The sequence below is a fragment of the Symphalangus syndactylus genome, chromosome 6, assembly GCF_028878055.3.
Source record: "Symphalangus syndactylus isolate Jambi chromosome 6, NHGRI_mSymSyn1-v2.1_pri, whole genome shotgun sequence".
NCBI lineage: Eukaryota > Metazoa > Chordata > Mammalia > Primates > Hylobatidae > Symphalangus > Symphalangus syndactylus.
In genome coordinates, this window is record NC_072428.2 from 46,478,097 (window position 1) to 46,499,069 (window position 20,973).

The 20,973-nt window shown below is 40.6% G+C and overlaps 1 protein-coding gene across 6 annotated transcripts in view; it reads left to right on the forward strand.

Moving 5' to 3' along the window:
• The window catches only part of SBF2 (SET binding factor 2), a 546,228-nt gene that overhangs the window by 513,686 nt on the left and 11,569 nt on the right, over positions 1–20,973 (forward strand). For all 6 annotated transcript variants that reach the window (XM_055282428.2, XM_055282429.2, XM_055282430.2 and 3 more), the window contains 4 exons: positions 1,630–1,731; positions 2,434–2,619; positions 14,679–14,805; positions 19,962–20,089. In XM_055282428.2, coding sequence (XP_055138403.1) covers positions 1,630–1,731; positions 2,434–2,619; positions 14,679–14,805; positions 19,962–20,089 — 543 coding nt within the window. The remainder of the gene's footprint in view (positions 1–1,629; positions 1,732–2,433; positions 2,620–14,678; positions 14,806–19,961; positions 20,090–20,973) is intronic.

Below are 20,973 nucleotides of genomic sequence, written 5' to 3' on the forward strand. Positions count from 1 at the left end.
TCATCACTGAGTAGGACATTTGCCTTATTCCTGTGTTTAAAGTAGCCGAGCTCTGTTTAAGATATGGGATTTTTCATTTTTGTTCTTCTTCAGTTGGATTCAAATTGCAAATCATGTCTGATGATCATTAAAATATTTTTTTAAATTAGAATGTTATACATTCGGTTTTAATACCATTCTCGTACCTTAATTGTTTATTAAGGACTTTGAGCCAATTGACGTGGCTTTAAAAACTTAGCACAAATATAGTGATGTGGCTTTAAAAACTTAGCACAAATATAAAAGTTTTTTTCTCTTTTAGTACACAGTACAGACAAATAGGAGTATCTTTTTTATTTTTATTTTTTGAGACAGGGTCAAGGCTCTGTCACCCTGGCTGGAGTGCAGTGGCACGATCACAGCTCACTGTAGCCTTGATCTCCCAGGTTCAAGCGATCCTCCTATCTCAGCCTCCTGAGTAGCTGGGACTACAGGAAGATGCCACCAAGCCTGGCTGGGTTTTGTATGTTTTATAGAGATGGGGTTTTGCCATGTTGCCCAGGTGGTCTCGAACTCCTGAGCTCAAGCACTACTCCTGCCTCAGCCTCCCAAAGTGCTGGGATTATAGGCGTTGAGCCACCACGCCCAGCCAGGAGTTTCTTTTTTAACATATAATTCACTTACCATAAAATTTATCCTTATGATAAAAGTGTACAACTCAATGCTTTTTGGTATATCCACAACATTGTGCAACTATCACCACTATCTAATTCCCAAAAAATTAAGAATATCTGAAATAGGCCAGGCATGGTGGTTCATGCCTGTAATCCTAGCACTTTGGGAGGCTGAGGTGGGTGGATTACCTGAGGTCAGGAGTTCAAGACTAGCCTGGCCAACATGGTGAAACCTTGTCTCTACTAAAAATACAAAGAATTAGCCGGGTGCACTGGTATGTACCTGTAATCCCAGCTACTCGGCAGCCTGAGGCAGGAGAATCACTTGAACCCGGGGGGCGGAGGTTGTGGTTAGCCAGGATTGCATCATTGCACTCCAGCCTGGGTGACAGAGCAAGACTTTGTCTCAAAAAAAAAAAAAAAAAAAAAAAACCAATTATCTGAAATAGAACTTACTGTATCATGGAAAAACAAATTTTAAATCCAATAAAATTCATCTGAATTTCCTTCTTTTGTTGGGAAGTCCACATAGAATCTCTATTTTTTGTACTCTATGGAATTATAGCTCACCTACTTTTGGGGGAATCACGTAAGGTAATTTTATTTCATTATGTATTACTAGAATGTATTGTTTTAAAATGTGTTTACTTTTTTGAAGTGTCATTTTGTTGTTGTTTTTATTGAGATGGGGTCTCACTATGTTGCCCAGACTGGTCTCGAACTCCTAACCTCAAATAACCTGCCCAGCTCGGCCTCCCAAAGTGCTGGGATTACGGGCCTGAGTCACTGCATCCAGACAAAAGTGTCATTGTTTAATCTTGATTTGAAAGAACTTTAAGTATTTAAAACATTATGTGGTTCTTTTGTCCAAGCGCTTTATCCCTAACTCGTTTGATTATCCAGGGTTGAAAGCAACTCTTGACTTCTGCACTCAGAAAGTGCTTGGTCTAATTGTGTTCTCCTTCCTATCTCTTAGCTTCACAGGATAATGCAGCTGGCTGTGGTTGTATCAGAAGTACTTGAGAATGGTTCCTCAGTTTTGGTCTGTTTGGAGGAAGGCTGGGACATCACTGCACAAGTAAACTATTAGACATATTTTTTGATACTTCATTTTATATTTATATTTCCATTTGGTTGTTTTTAAATTCTTCAGATGACTCTTTTGTATAATGACTAATGTGTTTATGGACAGAGAAAGTCCTGTGTTAAACACCACCTGCTATCCATCAGAAAACTCTGTACCATGAGCTCTTAGCCCTTACGCAGGGGGCTCTCCCATCCACAGATGTACCATGCAGGCTTGCGGATGGAGCCCTTGACCAGCAGCAGTGTGAGGCATGGACACCATCCTTCCTGGGTTTTGTCAGTCCATCCCCTGGCTCTCTATAAGCCCCGCCTTAACTCACTCCAGAGTGAAAAGTGTGAGTTCAGACTACATGAAGACATTAATCTGCATCTGCCAAAAAGTAGAATTGATTTTAACTGATCCTCTGGCCTCTGATTAACTTAGGAAAAGATTGCTGTCAGCAAACTGGCCAGTTAAGGATTAAAGTCTTAATTCCCTGAAAGTAAACTTGTAGCCAAAATGAATTTGAGCTTTAGTTTTTACTGGCAAATTTACAGAATTAATTTTATTGGCCATCCTGGAATGGTTAGTGAACAAATTTGCTGTTGAGGTAAATTTGTGAATTAGCTATCATCAGAAGGAAGTGCTTTTATCTTAGTAATAGGACTTTTTCAGAACTAAAATTAATGACAATCCATCCTGCTTATGCCCTAGGTGACATCCCTGGTTCAGTTACTCAGTGATCCCTTTTATAGGACACTTGAAGGCTTCCGGATGTTGGTTGAAAAAGAGTGGCTCTCTTTTGGTCACAAATTCAGTCAGCGGAGCAGCTTGACCCTCAACTGTCAGGGAAGTGGTTTTGCTCCAGTCTTCTTACAGTTCTTAGACTGTGTACACCAGGTAAGTAGAGCAAGCTTGAGTTGACTTGATATGAAGGAAAGAACACAACATACTAGCATTGATGGAGCATTGCGATGGTGTGCCCAGTACCTTCCTGTCGTAACTCTGATTAACTCAGCCACAGGACATGCTGAAATCTTAGCAGTAGACTCCTAGGAATGGAAAAGAAAAAAAATCAGTTGGTTTCTGAAACTAGGACAGCTAAGCTGGCTGTTGAGCTTGCCCCAAGTGAAGTAGCCAGTACTCTAAATGACCATCTTCAAAGAAGAGGAGCAAACTTGGGCTTATTACCTAAGAACAAAATCTCTAGGTAATAGGGGTCCTGAAATCCAGCACATGGTCTGCCCAGTTTGGGAGGACCCCAGCTTGTGCCTGGGAACATAAGAGGTAAAGCCTAACCCCTGGAGAAATAATCAGGGCCCAGCCAGACAGGCATACAGGCTTGAGAACACTGGTCACTTCTACCACATTGAGAAACTGTGGTACATATACACCATGGAATACTATGCAGCCATACAAAAGAATGAAATCATGTCTTTTGCAATGACATGGATATAGCTGGAGGCCATTATCCTAAGCAAATTAATGCAGAAGCAGAAAACCAAATACCTCATGTTCTCACTTACAAGTGGGAGCCCAGGTATATCCATTCAAATGCAGTGAGGGTAGGGGAGATGTGACTGCTCTAGGCTCCCTCTTGCCTTCATTGCAGGCACATCAAATACAGACCTCTGGATGGGGCCTTGGTCAGGATTGGGTTTGAGAATTGGATGGCACCGAGCTTGCAAGTTGAAGACTGAACTGGCCTAGGAAAAGCAGCCCTATTTCCAGCTTTCATTTGACCGCAATCCCAGGGTTGGATGAATGGGTTCTGGCATGTCAAACATATTTGTGGGAATGGTGAGCCTCTTTGAAACACACTGGCCTCAAATATCGATTGGAAAGAAAGGCAGAACCATGTTTTCAGGAACCAGAGTTGAAACTAACTCTGATGACACCAAGTTAGTATGTGGTTATGTTTTATTTTGTTTTTATTCTAGTAATCACTTGATCAACTTTCCAGATCACTACATAATTTTTGTAAATAACAGGTTTATTGAACTATATGTCTTACAATTCACCTACTTAAAGTGTTCAGTAGTTTTGAATCTATTCACAAAGTTTTCTAACAATTACCACAATCAATTTTAGAGCATTTTATCACTCCAAAAAGAAACTCCATACTCATGAGCAGTGACTTTCCAACCTGTCACCCCACACACAGGAAGTTATGTTTTTTACTGCTCTAATTTACTTATTAAAGAAAAGACCGACTGACGAATTTCAATTGATCTGTCCAAGCAGTAACTGGAGGAGCTGGTCACAAGGTTAAGCATGTACCTTTAAACTCTTTGCAGCAAATAGTATACTATATTTGTTTTCTGTTTGAATATTGGCCCTTTTATTCATACTCCTTTTGGCAAATAGATGAGGGAGAAGTTTGGAGACCATTGTCTCTGAAACAGAAAGCTTACCTGAGGCCAAAGGAGAGGAGCAAGCATCTCTTCTCATTTTTAGGCAGGTGAAAGCATATGAGTTCTTCATGAAAGCATTTCTTATCTTGCTTTTTTATTATGCTTATCAATTGGACTAGACTTATTTCCTGCCTCCATATACCACCATTACTAACAATAATTACTAATTTGTGTCGACTGCTTACTATGTGCCAGGCACTGTTCTGAGCACTACACGTTATTTTAGTTCATAATTCTTTGAATCTTTTGCTGGCCCTCACCCTCCCACTTTATTTATATTTCTAATGAGTTAGGTGTAGACTTCTTTCATAACATCTGTAGCACTAAAGTATATTTATTTGTATGTAAGTATTGCCCTCTACTTAGTCTGAGAATTCCCAGGAACAGGGACTATGTCATACTAGTCTTCACATCCCTAGTATCTAACACAATTACAGTTTCAGTCTCTGGAATATAATAGACAATAAATAGATAATCTCAATGAATATGTGAGAATTTGAAAGACCACAAGTCTTATTCATGCTCTTACCATCCTTCATCAAGACCATCTAGAATATCCTGGCCAGGCGTGGTGGCTCACACCTGTAATTCCAGCACTTTGGGAGGCCGAGGTGGGTGGATCACGAGGTAAGAGATCAAAACCATCCTGGCCAACATGGTGAAACCCCATCTCTACTAAAAATACAAACAATTAGCTGGACGTGGTGGCACACGCCTGTAGTCCCAGCTACTTGGGAGGCTGAAGCAGGAGAATCGCTTGAACCCGGGAGGCGGAGGTTGCAGTGAGCTGAGAATCCCCCACTGCACTGCAGCCTGGGAGACAGAGCGAGACTCCATCTTGGAAAAAAAAAAAAAAAAAAAAAATCTAGACTATCCGAAGTAGAATTGCTGGCATAATCTTCCAAAAGCTCAGATACAATCCTTTTATTCCCCTCCACAAAAGTCTTCAAAGCAAACAAACAAAAACCTTCAGTGGCTCCACATTTCCTAAAGAATTACCCTTCCACGTATCCAATTTGAATATAACTGGGGGGAACCAAAATGTCCTACAGTAGGTGAATGGCTACACAAACTGGGATACATCCATACCGTGGACAACTACTCAACAGTAAAAAGGAATTACTGGCACATGCAACACCTTAAAGGGATCTCAAGGACATTATATTGAAAGAAAAAAAAAGGCAATCTCAAAGGGTCCAATTGAGTATGATTCCATGTATATAATTTTTTTTTTTTTGAGACAGAGTCTCACTCTGTCACCTAGGTTGGAGTGTAGTGGTGTGATCTCAGCTCACTACAACCTCCGCCTCCCAGGCTCACGCAATCTTCCCACCTTGGCCTCCCAAGTAGCTGGGACCACAGGTGCACACCACCAGACCTGGTTAATTTTTTGTATTTTTGGTAGAGACAGGGTTTTGCCATGTTGTCCAGGCTAGTCTTGAACTCCTGAGCTCAGGCAATCCATCTGCCTTGGCCTCCCAAAGTGCTGGGATTACAGGCGTGAGCCACCATGCCCAACTAATATTTTAAAATGACAAGATCATAAATTATTGGTTGCCAGATTCAAGATAGTGGGAGAGAAGGAAATGAGTGTGACTATAAAGGGGTAGCATGAAAAACAAACCAAATGTCCATCAACCGATGAAGAGATGAACAAATTCTGGCATATTAATTCAGTGGAATACCACTCAGCACACAAAGGGAATGAAATATTTATATTACAAAGACTGACCAATCTTGTGATCACTATGCTCAGTGAAAGAAGCCAGGCAGAAAAGACTATCTACTACATAAGTTTATTTATATGACATTCTAAAAAGGGCAAAACCATAGTGACTGAAAGCAGATCAGTGACTGCCTGGGACCAGTGACCAAGGGAGGGGATCAATCATCATGCAAAGGGCATAAGCAAACTTTTCAGCGTCAGGAAACTGTTCTGTATCATGATTGTGGTGATGGTTACACAACTGTGTACAGTGACCAAAACTAGTAAAACTATACACTTAAAGTAGGGAAATTTTATATTTAAATAATACTTCAATAAATCTGGAGGAAAAAATAATAATCTTTAATTAGTAAGTCCAACATCTCAGTAAACTAGAGTTCCAGAAAAAGAAAACAGCAGCTACCTTGTTTCTACGGAGAAGAATTTGTCTGGGGCCCAGAAAGTACTTGTAGGTCTGGCTGCTTGTTTTCTGGAAACAGGGCAGGAAATAGGTCCAGGGAAATCCCAGTTCAGTATGCAGACTTTTCGTTTTTTCCATGCTATTTTCGGTGTTTCCTAAGTCTCATCACTAACCCAGTTGTGTCTGGTGTTCCCAAGTCTAGAGCTTATCAGGTTTGTTTGTTTGTTTGTTTTTCAGAAAATAAACCTCCGATCTGTTGCTCTGAAAAGGGTAATCATATGACTACATGGGGTGGGAAAGGACCTGGGGTCCGTTCCTGCCTCCATAGACTTCCAGCTAGTCCCACAATAGCCTCCATTTCACCCCTGCATTACTCAATACTTGGGCCTCTGTGCCCTGAGCCTTTCTGGGTTTACACAGCAAATTGTTACCTTCTCAACTCATTTTCCTCCTGGCAGGAATCCCAATATAGCTTCTCCTCTTCTATCATTTACTGCTACTCTTCCTTCTATTTTCCATCTTTCAAAAATTTGCTGAATTGCTTTGGCCCAATGCTGTGTTTCCTCCCATTCTCCCCACTCCCTTTTGGGTTTTTAACCTCTTAAAAATTCCTTTAATGGGGGAGGATTCCAGGGGAATGAGCTTGTACAGCCAAATTTGGCTTAAGTTAAATGGACTACTTAATATGTTAAATCTCTATGTTCAACTTGCAGAATTAGGCACACCTAAACATTAGGGTCAGCAAAATAATCCACTCACAATCAGTAAGAGATAGGAGGTTCTCATGTAAGATGCACTGTCCTCAAAGATGGGAACATCATTATCTCCCAAGTACAATAATCCTTGGAATGAAATTCTTCTATTTTATTATTGGGGATGGGGCTGGGAGGAGGAGTGGGAGAGGTCTAGATGCTGGAAGGTAACCTGTATTCTGTGAGTACCCCTTAAGTGGTATGATTAAAGCAATTTAACATACACTAAGATGTAGCGTAACTTACATTCCTATTATCTTTAGAATACATTACAATAGATGCTAAAATTACAAAAGGCTAAGTTAATTAAAACAATTTGGGGTATATGCTTAATTTCTGCTGTTTTGTTTTATTTACTAATCAGCTGAATTTAAGATTTATCTGGTTTTTTTTAAGTAAAGAATTAAAATTCAAATGTATTATATAAACTAGTTGATTCTGAAATCAAAAACAGAAGTTAACTTTTAATTAAAGTTTGATTATTTGTAGGTGAATCCTTCACAAACTGTAAAAAGTAATATTGTTCAGGATCTAGAGACCCTATTAGTATGACTTCAAATCTGGCTGTGCCAAATTAAAATTTTTTAAATTAAAACATAAATTTTTAAGAATTTGCCTGAATCCTCCTTTCACTTAATACCTCATACATAATAACCTAAGTGCAGACAAGTCACAGCAAAGCAAGCATATGACCTTAATTGCAGTAAGTAAAGCATGCTTGGCTACCAGAGGTATCAGCTTTGGTGATGCAAATTATTTTGTGCTGAAAAGGGATTGTTTGTTTATTCACTCAAAAACAGAGGAATCTGAGAAGACTATAGTTAGCAAATAGTTTTTCCGACTCTTGCTGACTTAATTATAAGGTAGTGTTTCATCATATTCGACATACTGGTTTTAGGCATTAGAAAATGCCTTCTTTGAATGCCTTTCAAGTGAACACTAGTGCTTTACATGACTCTGGCTTTTACCAGATAATTCGAATTCGTGCTGCCCTCAGTCTCTCAGGGACACACAACAGAACTAGGCCCAGAAACATCAAAAAAATAGGTTCAAAATTACACAGCAGCAAGTGAAGCTTTCCCAGATGGCATGTGTTCCCTGCTTATTAACCATTTCTAACATCATTGAATGCCAAAAGGCAGTCCATGGACATATGCCTAGACTTGTCCATTAGTACTAATAAAGTTACAAGAAAACAGATGAAGTACTGAACTTAAATTAGAACTGCCTCATCCTATAAAAAGCCATTGTTTACGCCAGTATATCCAGGTGTCAAATGAATTATAAATGCTAGCTCACTGTTTCATAATAGCAACATCTGGCAGATTTTTTGCTTCTAAAAGAAATTGGCTTAGCTCAAATGATATCATTACAGGACTTCCTTTTCTTAAAATAGTTGAGCCAAATTAAAAAAAAAATCCAATATACAAAGATTAAATTTTTATGTAAAATTTCTTTTTAAAATATAATACCAGGAGAAAAACATGAATAGTATGAATGAAAAGATGAAGAAAGCATCCCCTTTATTTCGGCATTAGAGTAAATCTTTGAGGGTATCTATCATCTATCTTAGAACTTTTTCAGTATTTTTAACTTTGATTTCAAAGTTTATTCAAATTGTAAATTGATTCACTTTGGTATGGCTTTATGTGATTCTCCTCATGGTTACCTTATGACAGCACTATGCTAGGTCCTACCCCAAAGAGAAAAGCTATTTGCCTTTTGAAGATATGAGCCTTCCTTGTGAGCACTATGTGAGCAGCTAAGCTGCCCCCACACAGGTTGGTTATTCTAAAACTTATCCAGTAATATTGGCAAAATAGCTGTAGTTGATGGATTGTTGGTATATTCAAGAGTTTCTGCTGTCTGCTTCCTATGGAACTGCAAACTGGCAAAAAATGAACATAATCCAATCCGTTTTATAACAAGGCAATTTTGCCTCAAAGCTTAATATTTAAGGCCATATAATATGGAAGGATGTAACACAAAGCACACAATGTTTGTTAAGTCTTAATTTGTGAAATAACAAAAATTAATATTAGCTATATACTCTTCTAGGGTCTGTTTAACCATATCCAGTTTTTCACTGTGTTGATGTATAGTGTCTCTTGTAGCTCAATATTTATAATTCTGAAAGCAGAATCCAGTTTTAATGTATTAAACTTTACTTCCAAAATGTTGATCTTTCCAGGGATTTGAGTCATAGCTTATTTTTATGGGCCTTTAAATTTTACAAAAAGTACTTAATGGCACATGGGCAAAAAAAAAGACCCTATAAATTCATGTTTCTCCAAATTCCATTTCAGATTCTCTTCTTATAAATAAGTGAAGTTGGCAAGTTTCACTCCATAACGGAAAAACAAAACTAAAATGCTTCATGCAGTTTAGTCTTTTAAGTAAGTCTGTATACTTTTTAACCTGCAACAAAATAAATACAAAATTATTTTGAACAACAAAATCCAGATGATACCTGAGAGAAGCCTAAAACTCTATTCATCACCATACTTAGGGAAATGCTGACACAGAATTAATTTATTAGCTGAAATACCTATCATTCCCAATTCTATATAATAAGGCTAAATTTATTTGAAGCACACTTGCCTTTAGGCCCCCAAAATCTTGTGGCCAACAATAAAGAAAACTAATGAAACCAAAAGCTGTTCTTTGAGAATATCAATAAAATTGATAAAGCTCTAGCTAGACTGCTTGAGAAAAAAAAGACACAAATTACCAATATTAGAAATGAGAAAGATGACGTCACTACAGATTCTACAAATATTATAAGGCTGATCCTGGGTATGGTGGCTCAAGCCTATAATCCCAGCATTTTGGGGGGCCAAGATGGGATCACTTGAGCCCAGGAGTTCAAGACCAGCCTGGGCAACACAGCAAGACCCCACCTCTAAAAAACAAAATAAATACTTTTTTTTTGGCCGGGCGCGGTGGCTCACGCCTGTAATCCCAGCACTTTGGGAAGCCGAGGCGGGCGGATCACGAGGTCAGGAGATCGAGACCATCCTGGCTAACATGGTGAAACCCCTTCTCTACTAAAAATACAAAAAATTCGCTGGGCGTGGTGGTGGGCGCCTGTAGTCCCAGCTACTTGGAGAGGCTGAGGCAGGAGAATGGCGTGAACCCGGGAGGCGGAGCTTGCAGTGAGCTGAGATTATGCCACTGCACTCCAGCCTGGACAACAGAGCAAGACTCCGTCTCAAAAAAATAATAATAATTTAAATAAATAAATACTTTTTTAAAATCCCTGTTAAGCAAATGAAAAGCCAAATCACACATTGGGAGAACATATGTGTAAACCATATATTTGCTGAAGGATTTATCTAGAACACATAAAGAAACCTTAAAATTCAATAATAAGAAAACAACCTTTTTTTTTTTTCTTTGAGACAGAGTCTTGCTCTTTCCCTGAGGCTGGAGTGCAGTGGCAAAATCGTGGCTCACTGCAACCCCGCCTCCCAGGTTCAAGCAATCCTTTCACCTCAGCCTCCCTAATAGCTCAGATTACAAGTGTGCACCACCACGCCCAGCTAATTTTTTTATTTTTAGCAGAAATGGTGTTTCACCATATTGGCCAGGCTGGTCACAAACTCCTGACCTCAAGTGATCCACCCACCTCAGCCTGTCAAAGTGCTGGAATTATAGGCATGAGCCACTGTGCCCAGCCAACAACTTATTTTTGAAATGGGCAAAATATTTGTACTGATTTCACCAAAGACATACAAATAAGCACATGAAAAGATACTTGACATCATTCTTCATTAGAAAATGCAAATTAAAATCACAAGAGTCTAGGTGAGTTCCATTGGCAAAGAGGAAAAGAAGCCATTGAACTGGACAAACTGAGTCACTGGGGTGCAGGACTCAATGGAGAAAGTATGATTTTTCTTGCTTCCTAGAAATCTAAGCAGCGTAAGAGTTCAGCCATCTCCTCATCATTTCTTCTTACATGATGGAAGAAAGACATCTCAGAAAATTCCTTGTTTCTTAATGTCAGATTCTAAACATGGTATCTAGGTACTAATCAACCCAGCCTTGAGGTCTATCTGACTTTTCTTTTTCCACCAAAGAAATGTTTACATGCTTGTTACTTTATTGCTGAAGAGTAAAAAACAAACTGCTCTGCATCTTCTCTTCCACTTCCAGTAGACCTGATCGTTAACCCCAGTTTGGGGAGGTTTGTTTTTCAACCCCAAACAGTTAGCAACTGCAGGTGCTCCTGTGGCACACAGGAGGACACATGCATAGTGCCCCCAAGCGTATACACCTTGATGCTTTCTCCACGCACCAATTCCAGTCCCAGTGGAGTGGGTACAAGAGGCCTTGGAAAATTGTCTAACCTTTCTAGCATAATTGTAGAGGGCTTGTGGTGAGGCCAATATACTGGGCTATGAAAGCATTTTTTGACTTGTAAAGAAGTTTCACGTTTAATCTGAGCACATGATCTCCCTGAAATGCCTGTAAGTTCAACTTAAGATCATATTTCCATTCTACTTTTACCTCAGAAGTGGGTCTTCAAAATTCTATTCCTGAGTAGATTAAATATCAGAATAATCAAGAAAAGATACAAGTATGTATGAGGCATGTCGTTTCTATGGAACAGTCATTGAGAGAAATGTTATTTTGAGGCTTTAATAAAGTTTTTGTTGTTGTTGTTTGGTTTTTTTTTTTTTTTTTTTTGAGACGGAGTCTCGCTCTGTTGCCCAGGCTGGAGTGCAGTGGCGCAATCTCGGCTCACTGCAAGCTCCGCCTCCCAGTTTCATGCCATTCTCTCGCCTCAGCCTCCCGAGTAGCTGGGACTACAGGCGCCTGCCACCACGCCCAGCTAATTTTGTTTTTGTATTTTTAGTAGAAATGGGGTTTCACCATGTTAGCCAGGATGGTCTCAATCTCCTGACCTCACGATCCGCCCGCCTCGGCTTCCCAAAGTGCTGGGATTACAGGCGTGAGCCACCACACCTGGCCCTTGAGGCTTTAATAAAGATTTTTAAAAGAAATTTTAGAACATATTGTAGACTGGTTCAGTGGAAAGAACTCTTCCTACCTTGGAAACAGTGAGCGAGGGGCTGGCCTGTGACTACTGAAGGTTTATCCCAAGGGCTGTTGGGGCAGTTGTCCTTGGAGTTCACCCTGCCTGAGCACACTGCAGATTTCTCCTCCCCAGGACTCAGATGGTAGGGAACCAAGTTCCATCCTTAGTTGCCCTGTCCCCTTCTTCCGTCCCAGCACCCACAATCTGAGTAACCACCCTCTCCATCACTGGCTCCTTGGGGTGAGGCTGTTGATTCCAAAGCAACAGCTCAGACTGGAGAGCTCTGCATGGCATTACAGGACAGGTTGAGGGGGAAACTTGAGGTCTGAGCAATGCTTAAGGAGCCAAGAAGACCAGAGAACCAGGCCTACTAGAGAGTCAAACCCAGGGCCTTCTTTGCTGTGCATAAGTATCAGTAGAGGCAAGCATTTGAACGAGAATTGCTGTATTAAGAGACATGGTTGACTACTGAGACACACATACAGGGCTAACAAAACAAGGAAATAAAAGGTATTTTTTAATATTGATCCTTAATTATGTGTCACATCTGCTTGTTTTATTATAACTATAAACTCTTCAAGTTTAGCCTTTATCATTCATTCATTCATTCAGAGACAGGGTCTCACTCTGTCACCCAGGCTGAAGTACAGTGGCACAATTGTGGCTCCACTGCAGCTTCGAACTCCTGGACACAAGTGATCCTCCTCCTCAGCCTCCTGAGTAGCTGGGGCTACAGGCGCGTGCCACCACACCTGGCTAATTGTTTTAATTTTTGTAGAGAAAAGGTCTCACTATGTTGCCCAGGTTGGTCTCAAACTCCTGGCCTCAAGATCCTTCCACCTTGGTCTCCCAAAGGTGCTGGGATTACAGGCGTGAGCCACCTCACCCAGCCAGTTTTTATAATTAGTTGCTCATATTGCATGATCATAGGAAACCCATGATTTCTTATCCCTTCATTTTCACTGATGAGAAAACTCTACTTAATACAAATGCTTATAGTTCTACAAACCTGGAGTATGGCACACTACCTAGCTATTCAGAGCCATGTCCCATGGAAAGCTCTGCTGTCCTGTGGAGATCTGATGCAACAGGAAGGCAGTGGCTCACATCAAGGAAGCAGTTCCATGGTTTACAGGCCCACTGCATAGGAGTCAAACTCTTTTTTTAATGCATCTTCCTAAAATCCATTTTATTTTACATTACTTACAAGCTAAAATTTTAGTTCCATTAAAAAGCCAGTAAGAAAATGTAGAAAACCCTTTAATCATCACAGAAAACCAGGTTCCTAACCAGATGATAAATTTTGATAAATCAATGATATCCAGATTACGACTTTAAATTCCCATTAGTCCACTGGACAATCAACATATCACACACATGCCTGCTCACTTTGGCTGACCCAGCTGACTAAGTACAGGTCCGTATTGCCAAATTAAACATGGAGGAGAACGCTGACTTTTAGACAGCTTGCCTAAATTTAGTGTTAATTTGAACCAGCTTTTGAGTAAGTACAATTATGATTGGAACTTAATTTCAGCCAAACAAAATTTTCTAGCTGGTCATGAGAGATTGAGCAACATAGAGGTGAGATTGCGAGGCAGACTGGGGAATGTCACAGGGTCATCAGCCTACCCTCTGCCAATGTAAGATGGCTCCACAGTCTGTATACGGTTTGCCTAAAGCGTGCTATAGCTCAATGACCATTCCAAGCTTTACCCAGCCTTCTGCCTCCCATGTCATTCACTCATTCCTATTCCTGTGCCCAATGACCTCACTGCCTAATTTACTGATGAAAAATTAGGGCTAAAAGGCATTAGCTCCTGCCCTTTCCCTTGGCACTTGAACTATCTTTCTCTTGCCTACCTTTCATCCCTCCCCTGTTTCCAAAGCTGTTCCCTAAATCTAGGCCCAAGCCTCATTCATTCTTGCTTTCCCAGGATCTTATTCTGTTAGTTATTAGCTAACAAATTTTTCTAAAATTTATTCTCTCTATTGGCTCCTCCTGGATTGCCTTCAGACACACACACATTTCTTTTGACCAGAAAACATCTCTTGCTGTCCCCTTAAGCGGCCACCTTCTCTTCTCAATCCTTTTCATTGCCAGACTTCTGTAAGAACAATTTTTCTTGTTGTATGTCACACTATTACACCACAGTTGCCTGGAAAGCAAGAACCATAACTTATGTTAATATATATCTATCACGTGCCAAGCACAGTATAATGTAGTGAGTGGGGTAGAGACTTTGGAGCCTAATAAGCCAGGGTTAAATTTGGACTCGCTAACTACTGTTTAATGTCATTGGATAAATGTCTTAATCTTGCTGATCCTATGCTTTCTCAATTGTAAAGTGGAGATAATAATGCCTCTCTTGCTATACCGTAGAGATTAAATGAAATTATGTTTATAAAAAAAAAAAAAAACAACCCTCATCTGGTGTCTGGCACACAGTAGGTGCTCGGAAAAGCTGGTTCCCTTCCCATCTCTACTCATGGTAGGGATTCAGGTATTTGTTGAGTGAATGACTGAATGGTCTCCTGCATGTTTCAGTTAAGCCTTCAGTGGCCTGGCATCCACTTTTGTTCTGTTTGATTCTTACTCTTTTCTTTGCCTTGTGTGTTTCAGGTTCACAACCAGTATCCAACTGAGTTTGAATTCAATCTCTATTACTTAAAGTTCTTGGCTTTCCACTATGTGTCTAATCGCTTTAAAACATTTCTCCTGGATTCAGACTATGAAAGATTAGAGCACGGTATGTGTTTGTATGCCCTTGTTTCACCTTTTTTGTTAGTTCTGCATATTTTTAATGAAAATTCTAATAATGTAACTACCCCCAAGAGTGACAAGCTGAGTTAAGGTTTAACTCTGAACTATGAATGTAGAGGAGAGGATAAGTGGCCAAATTCTAAAATTATGTGCCACGTTAGCTCTTAGCAGGTGGTCGTTCCTATAGCATCTTTGTAAAATTAAATATGTTTACTATTTTGATACCTCAAAGTGATCACACTGTTTGAGAAGAAACATTTGACTCATAGTTTTTCCAACCCTGATGCACTCTGGTAGGAAGCATGCCTGCCCTTGGAGGCAGCTTGAATAGCAGCTAAGACCCTGTGCTCTAGACCAAACAGACCAGGGTAAAATCCCAGCATTGCCAGTTACCAACTGAGTATTTTGGGGAGGGGTTAAGTACCTCTCTGAGCCTCAGTTTCCTCATCTTTAAAACAAAGATAGTAATACCATCCCACCTGTCAGGGCCATGATGATCACATGAGGAAAAAGTTGTAAACTCTTCACACAGTCACTTAGCCTCTTAGCACAGTCACGAGCGCATAGTAAGCGCTCAATAAATATTAGACATCACTAGCATTATTAATGACAGTGATGAACTATTTTTTTAATAGTTGTTTCTTGATAGTTGTAATGAGTAGATTCTGAAAGTCAGCCCCGGTAAAAACATTTCCCAAGGGGATTTTACTTTCTTACTTTTATAACTGTTACAGGCGGAGAGGAAACACATGACTATTTTTGTTAAGCAAACAAAAATCAGTTCTGTTCAATATATTATATGCACTCAGTACCATAAAGAGGACTCTTAATTCCAAGAAAATATTTACTGATGTTCTCAGTTTGAAATCTGAAATCAGGAAATACTGCTTTCCAGGGCATCCTATTGAAATTGTCTAGTATGATATTTCATACTTTTGATAAGGCAAAGAGCACTGGTGAGACCATTTCCCATCCTGTTTATACTTCCAGACCTTTGTTGACTCATGGAATTGTTATTCTTCACATCACAATCAGAAACCTTAATTTCTTAAGCATCTGCATACTGCTTATTGGGAAGGTAGTAAGTATAGCTGGTTACAACTGCCCCAGGCCTGGTCTTTTTTTTTTTTTTTTTTTGAGACGGAGTCCCACTCACTCTGTCTCTGAGGCTAGAGTGCACTGGTGCAATCTTGGCTCACTGCAACCTCTATTTCCCAGGTTCAAGCAATTCTGCTGCCTCAGCCTCCCTAATAGCCGGGATTAGAGGCCTGTGCCACCATGCCTGGCTAATTTTTGTATTTTTAGTAGAGACAAGGTTTCACCATGTTGGCCAGGCTGGTCTTGAACTCCTGGCCTCAAGCAGTCTGGCTGCCTCAGCCTCCCAAAGTGCTGGGATTACAGGCGTGAGCCACCGCGCCTGGCCAGGCCTGGTCTTAAGTGGACTGACCTGTACCTACAGGGGTCACCATGTCATTCAGCTTTATCACTGAAAGGAACAACATGTACAAATATTGGTGGGAGTAAAACGCAGGTATTTGCCTCCTTGGAGTAGTTGTGTTTTTTGGGTTTTTTTTTCTGTTTTTTTGTTTCACTGGCGGGGGGGAGTGGTTGTTTTGTTTTGTTTTGATTTGTTTTGTTTTGTTTTGTTTTGTTTTGTTTTTGAGGCAGGGTCTCCTCTATCTCCCCGGCTGGAGTGCAGTGGCAGGATCTCGGCTCACTGCAACCTCTGCCACTGGGACTCAAGCGATCCTCCCACCTCAGCCTCCTGAGTAGCTGGGACCACAGGCATGTGCCCCCATGCCCACATAATTTTTGTATTTTTTGTAGACATAGGGTTCTGCCGTCTTGCCCAGGCTAGGTTTTTGGTTTTTTAATAAAGCAGTTTGTTTTGCTGAATTAAGCTGATCAGCAAATTACCTTAATAGCATGCAGATGTGGCCAAAGACCAAGGCTTCTCCTATAGCAGATGGTGGTTCTCTTCATTAGAGAAGCAACAAGGTCTAGTGCAGTGGTTCTCAGACTTGACTGAACATTAGAATCACCTGGGGAGCTTTTAAAACTTCCAAGGTCCAGGCAACATCCCCAACCACTTAAATCAGAATCTGTGATGGTAAGGCCCAGGCATCAACAGCTTTTAAAACTCCCCAGGTAAGGCCAGGCACCGTGGTTCACGCCTGTAATCCCAGCCCTTTGGGGAGGCCAAGGTGGGTGAATTGCTTGAGGCCAGGAATTCGAGACCAGTCTGGCCAACCTGGCGAAACCCCATCTCTACTAAAAATACAAAAATTAGCCAGGCGTGTTGGCATGTGCCTGTAATCCCAGCTATCTGGGAGGCTGAAGCACGAGAATTTCTTGACCCCATGAGGCAGAGGTTGTAGTGAGCTGAGATCGCACCAGTGCACTCCAGCCTGGGTAACAGAGTGAGACCCTGTCTCAAAAATAAAGAATAAAAAAAACTCCTCAGGTGAGCCCATTATCCTGCCAAGTCTGAGACCCACCACTGGTCCCACGAGTAGAGCCATAGATCAAGGGTCAGAAAATGTCAGTAACTTTGGGTAAATTACTTCATCTCTGAGTCTCAGTTTCCTCATCTGAAAAACTAAACAGCCCTGCCTATCACACAGGGCTGTTGAAAAGATTAAATAAAATGATGCAGATAAAAGGATATGTTTGGTATATATTGAAAGATTATCATGATTATTTGAAAATATAAGCATTTCCATCCTATGAAACATGTTTCCTCTTAAAACTCATAAACACAGGCTGTGTGCAATGGCTCACACCTATAATCCTAGCACTTTGAGAGGCTGAGGCGGGCGGATTGCTTGAGCCCCAGGAGTTCAAGACCAGCCTGGGCAACATGACAAAACCCCATCTCTACAAAAAAAAAAAAAAAAAAAACACAAAAATTAGCTGGGTGTGGTGGCACACTCCTGTAGTTTCAGCTGTTCAGGAGGCTGTGGTGGGAGGATCACTTGAGCCCAGGAGGTCAAGGCTGCAGTGAGCCGAGATCACACCACTGCACTCCAGCCTGGGTGACAGGGTTGAGACCCTGTCTCAAAAACAACAACACATAAACCTGCATTTCTAATCCTAGAATGTCATTGCTGAAGGCTCAGTAGAAATCATCTACCCAGCCTCCTCTCTGGATGTTAGGCCACCCACCTAATCAACATCAAGGAATCCTAGTTTCATGTCCCTAGTGCAGACTAGGTTGCCTACTTGAAGTCTGTTCCTTCTTGTGTTCTGGTAGATGCACTCGTTATCAAGCCTACAGTGAAACCTTGTTTAGGAACAGCTGTGGTAACTACCCTCTATCTGCCAAGACGATGAAGTGGAGAGTAAGTAATCTCAACCACTGCTGGTAGAATTCATCAGTCACAATTTTTTTTTTTTTTTTTTTTTGAGATGGAGTCTCACACTGTTGCCAGGCTGGAGTGCAGTGGCATGATCTCAGCTCACTGCAGCCTCCACCTCCTGGGTTCAAGTGATTGTCCTGCCTCAGCCTCCCGAGTAGCTGGGATTACAGGTGCCCGCCACCACACCCAGCTGATTTTTGTATTTTTAGTAGAGAGGGGTTTCACCATGTTGGCAGGCTGGTCTCAAACTCCTGACCTCAAGTGATCCGCCCACCTCAGCCTCCCAAAGTGCTGGGATTACAGACGTGAGCCACTGCACCATGCTGAGTCATAATTTTTAAGGTTTTATCAGAAAAACTTAAACACAATGAATTCTCCTGTGTCCTAAAAGCTTAATATGTTGATTATTACATACTGGATTATAGGGTTGTAATTTGATAGGATTTGGCACTAGCTGTCTGATTTGGACTGTTTTTAAGATGTTCCTTATATGTGTACATGTTGCCCTAAGCCAGCCATATGGATACTGTAAGAAAAGTCCATTGGACTTGGTTCCAATTACAAGGTGTTACAATAGCGCTAAGGAACAGAGGGCCATGTATTGCATCTCCTCTTCTGGTTTCAGCTCATTCTCTTTCTGTCTACAAAGGTGCTAGAGCCTATTTCAACTTGGGCTGACCACCACACAGCCTTTCAGTCTAATCCATGCCTCAAGGCGCCAAATGGAGCAATATACATGGTGGCTTTCAAAATCTTACTGCAACCCCTAGAGCATTTGCAACTTTGGACATTGGAGTTACTTGAACTTTTAAAATAACTAATATCTCGGGCCATCCCCAGAGATTCCGATTTAATTGATCTGAGGTGAGACCTGGGCATTGGGATTTTTTTTAAAGCCCTTGGTTTTTTAAATGCATGTCCAAGGTTGAGAACTACTGCACTGGACCCTGCAGTTAAAAGGTAGAGAAGAAATTGTTAATTAGTCTTAGGGGCCCCACATATAGAATTTCATGCCATCTTGGGCTTGAGTCTTTTTTTTTTTTTTTTTTTATAAACTGGTAAAATGCATGTTGATTTTGACTGAGTCACTTCATTCCAAGCAAGACACCACTGCTGAGACACCCTTCATGGCCTTTTAAAGAACTACTTTTTGCCTCACCCCAACACATTTTCCTCCCTATTAAAAACAAAGTGGGCTCATGTTAGTAATAGATTGACTATTTGAAAAAGGTATAAAAGTTCTGCTTTTATTTTTAAGTCACCCAAGGACACAGACTACACCCTTCTGTCATCTAGAGTCTCAATAACCATGATCTGCAGTATATATACACTGCTAAACAAGAAAACTCTTTAAATGGCTTCATAATAAATAGCCAACAACTTAAAAGAGAAACATAAAATTATGTTTTTTACTGAGCTTCATCAAATCAACTCTAAAGTCCTTCCATTTTCTCTTGAAAAGCGTAGACTGCCTCCTGCATGGACTTCTTTGAATCTAGATATAGATGCAGGATGAGGGTTGGAAGAGTCATGATTGATAGACTGCTGGCTGCTTAGGCAAACTTTATCCGATGTTTCCTCCATCTGGATCTGTTTCCCCATAGCTATGAAATTAATTCCTGTCTTTAGCTTTGCAGTTATTTTCTAAGGTTTTCGCACAAATGTTGCTGTTTTTAAAGCCATAAAAAATATTCCACTTTTTTATCTGCTACATGCATCATACGTTTTTTGGCAAAGTATGAATTTATTTAATTTTGTTTTATTGGATTTTTTTAATTTACAGGAACTTTATTTGATGATAAAGGAGAAAAGCATGCCAAAAAGGGAGTCTGTATTTGGGAATGTATTGACAGAATGCACAAGAGGAGTCCCATTTTCTTTAATTATTTATATTCACCATTGGAAATAGAGGTAGAGTAAGAAATCATTTATGTTTCATTTTCTGAAATTTTGTGTTAAGGTTTTCCTTAGTTTTAACATATATAAGCAGTTTAAGCTTTTTATAAACATTGGACTAGGTTTCATACCAAAAAGCTATTTCAAAGTTTGAGACACTATAGGTTTGGGTTGTGACACAAATGGAAACTGTTCCCTAAATTCTTGCCACGAAAATTAGGAGCTGGCTCTCAAAACCTAGAAGGGAAAACTAGAGAATCAAAGCAAGGCACCTTTCCCCAGAAAGAAAGAACTAACAAAATTTGAAATATCAACAGGTGGTCTAAGCTGTAAAACCTTAAAATACTTTAGAAAAGGTTTCTTTAAGTTCATCTGTACCAAAGCCATGGAAGGATCCCTGTAGGAAGCAGAGATATTTGGAGCTGAGCCCAAGAAGGATAACATATCTCGGAGCAGCTGCCCCACCATGCACATCTACATAACACACGCCCTGGAACGGAACAGACTGGTCTGATAAGCAGTTCCACCATTACTTAGGGCCAAGAGAGGCCCCTCCCCTGGGCCCCAATCATAGAACTCTAGTCTGGCCTTCCTCCAGCTGCATCCTCCTCACGGAGGTGAGCAGTACAAGAAACCAAAGGTACATGCTTAGATGCCCTTCCTTCATCTAAAACGTACTCTGTCTCGGTACTTCAGAATTCTTTGCCCAAATTCAGGCTGCCCACCAGGCTACTTCTCCAAGTCAGTCTCCTAAGTCAGTGCATGGACCCCAAGGCCCAAAGAATGGCAAAAAGTAGCAGGTTTGACAGAGTGGACAGAGTTTGACTTTGTGGGCTGGGGTATACATAATCATTCATGTAAGACCCTTAGAATGTAAGATAGGGGTGGGAGGAGAAGAG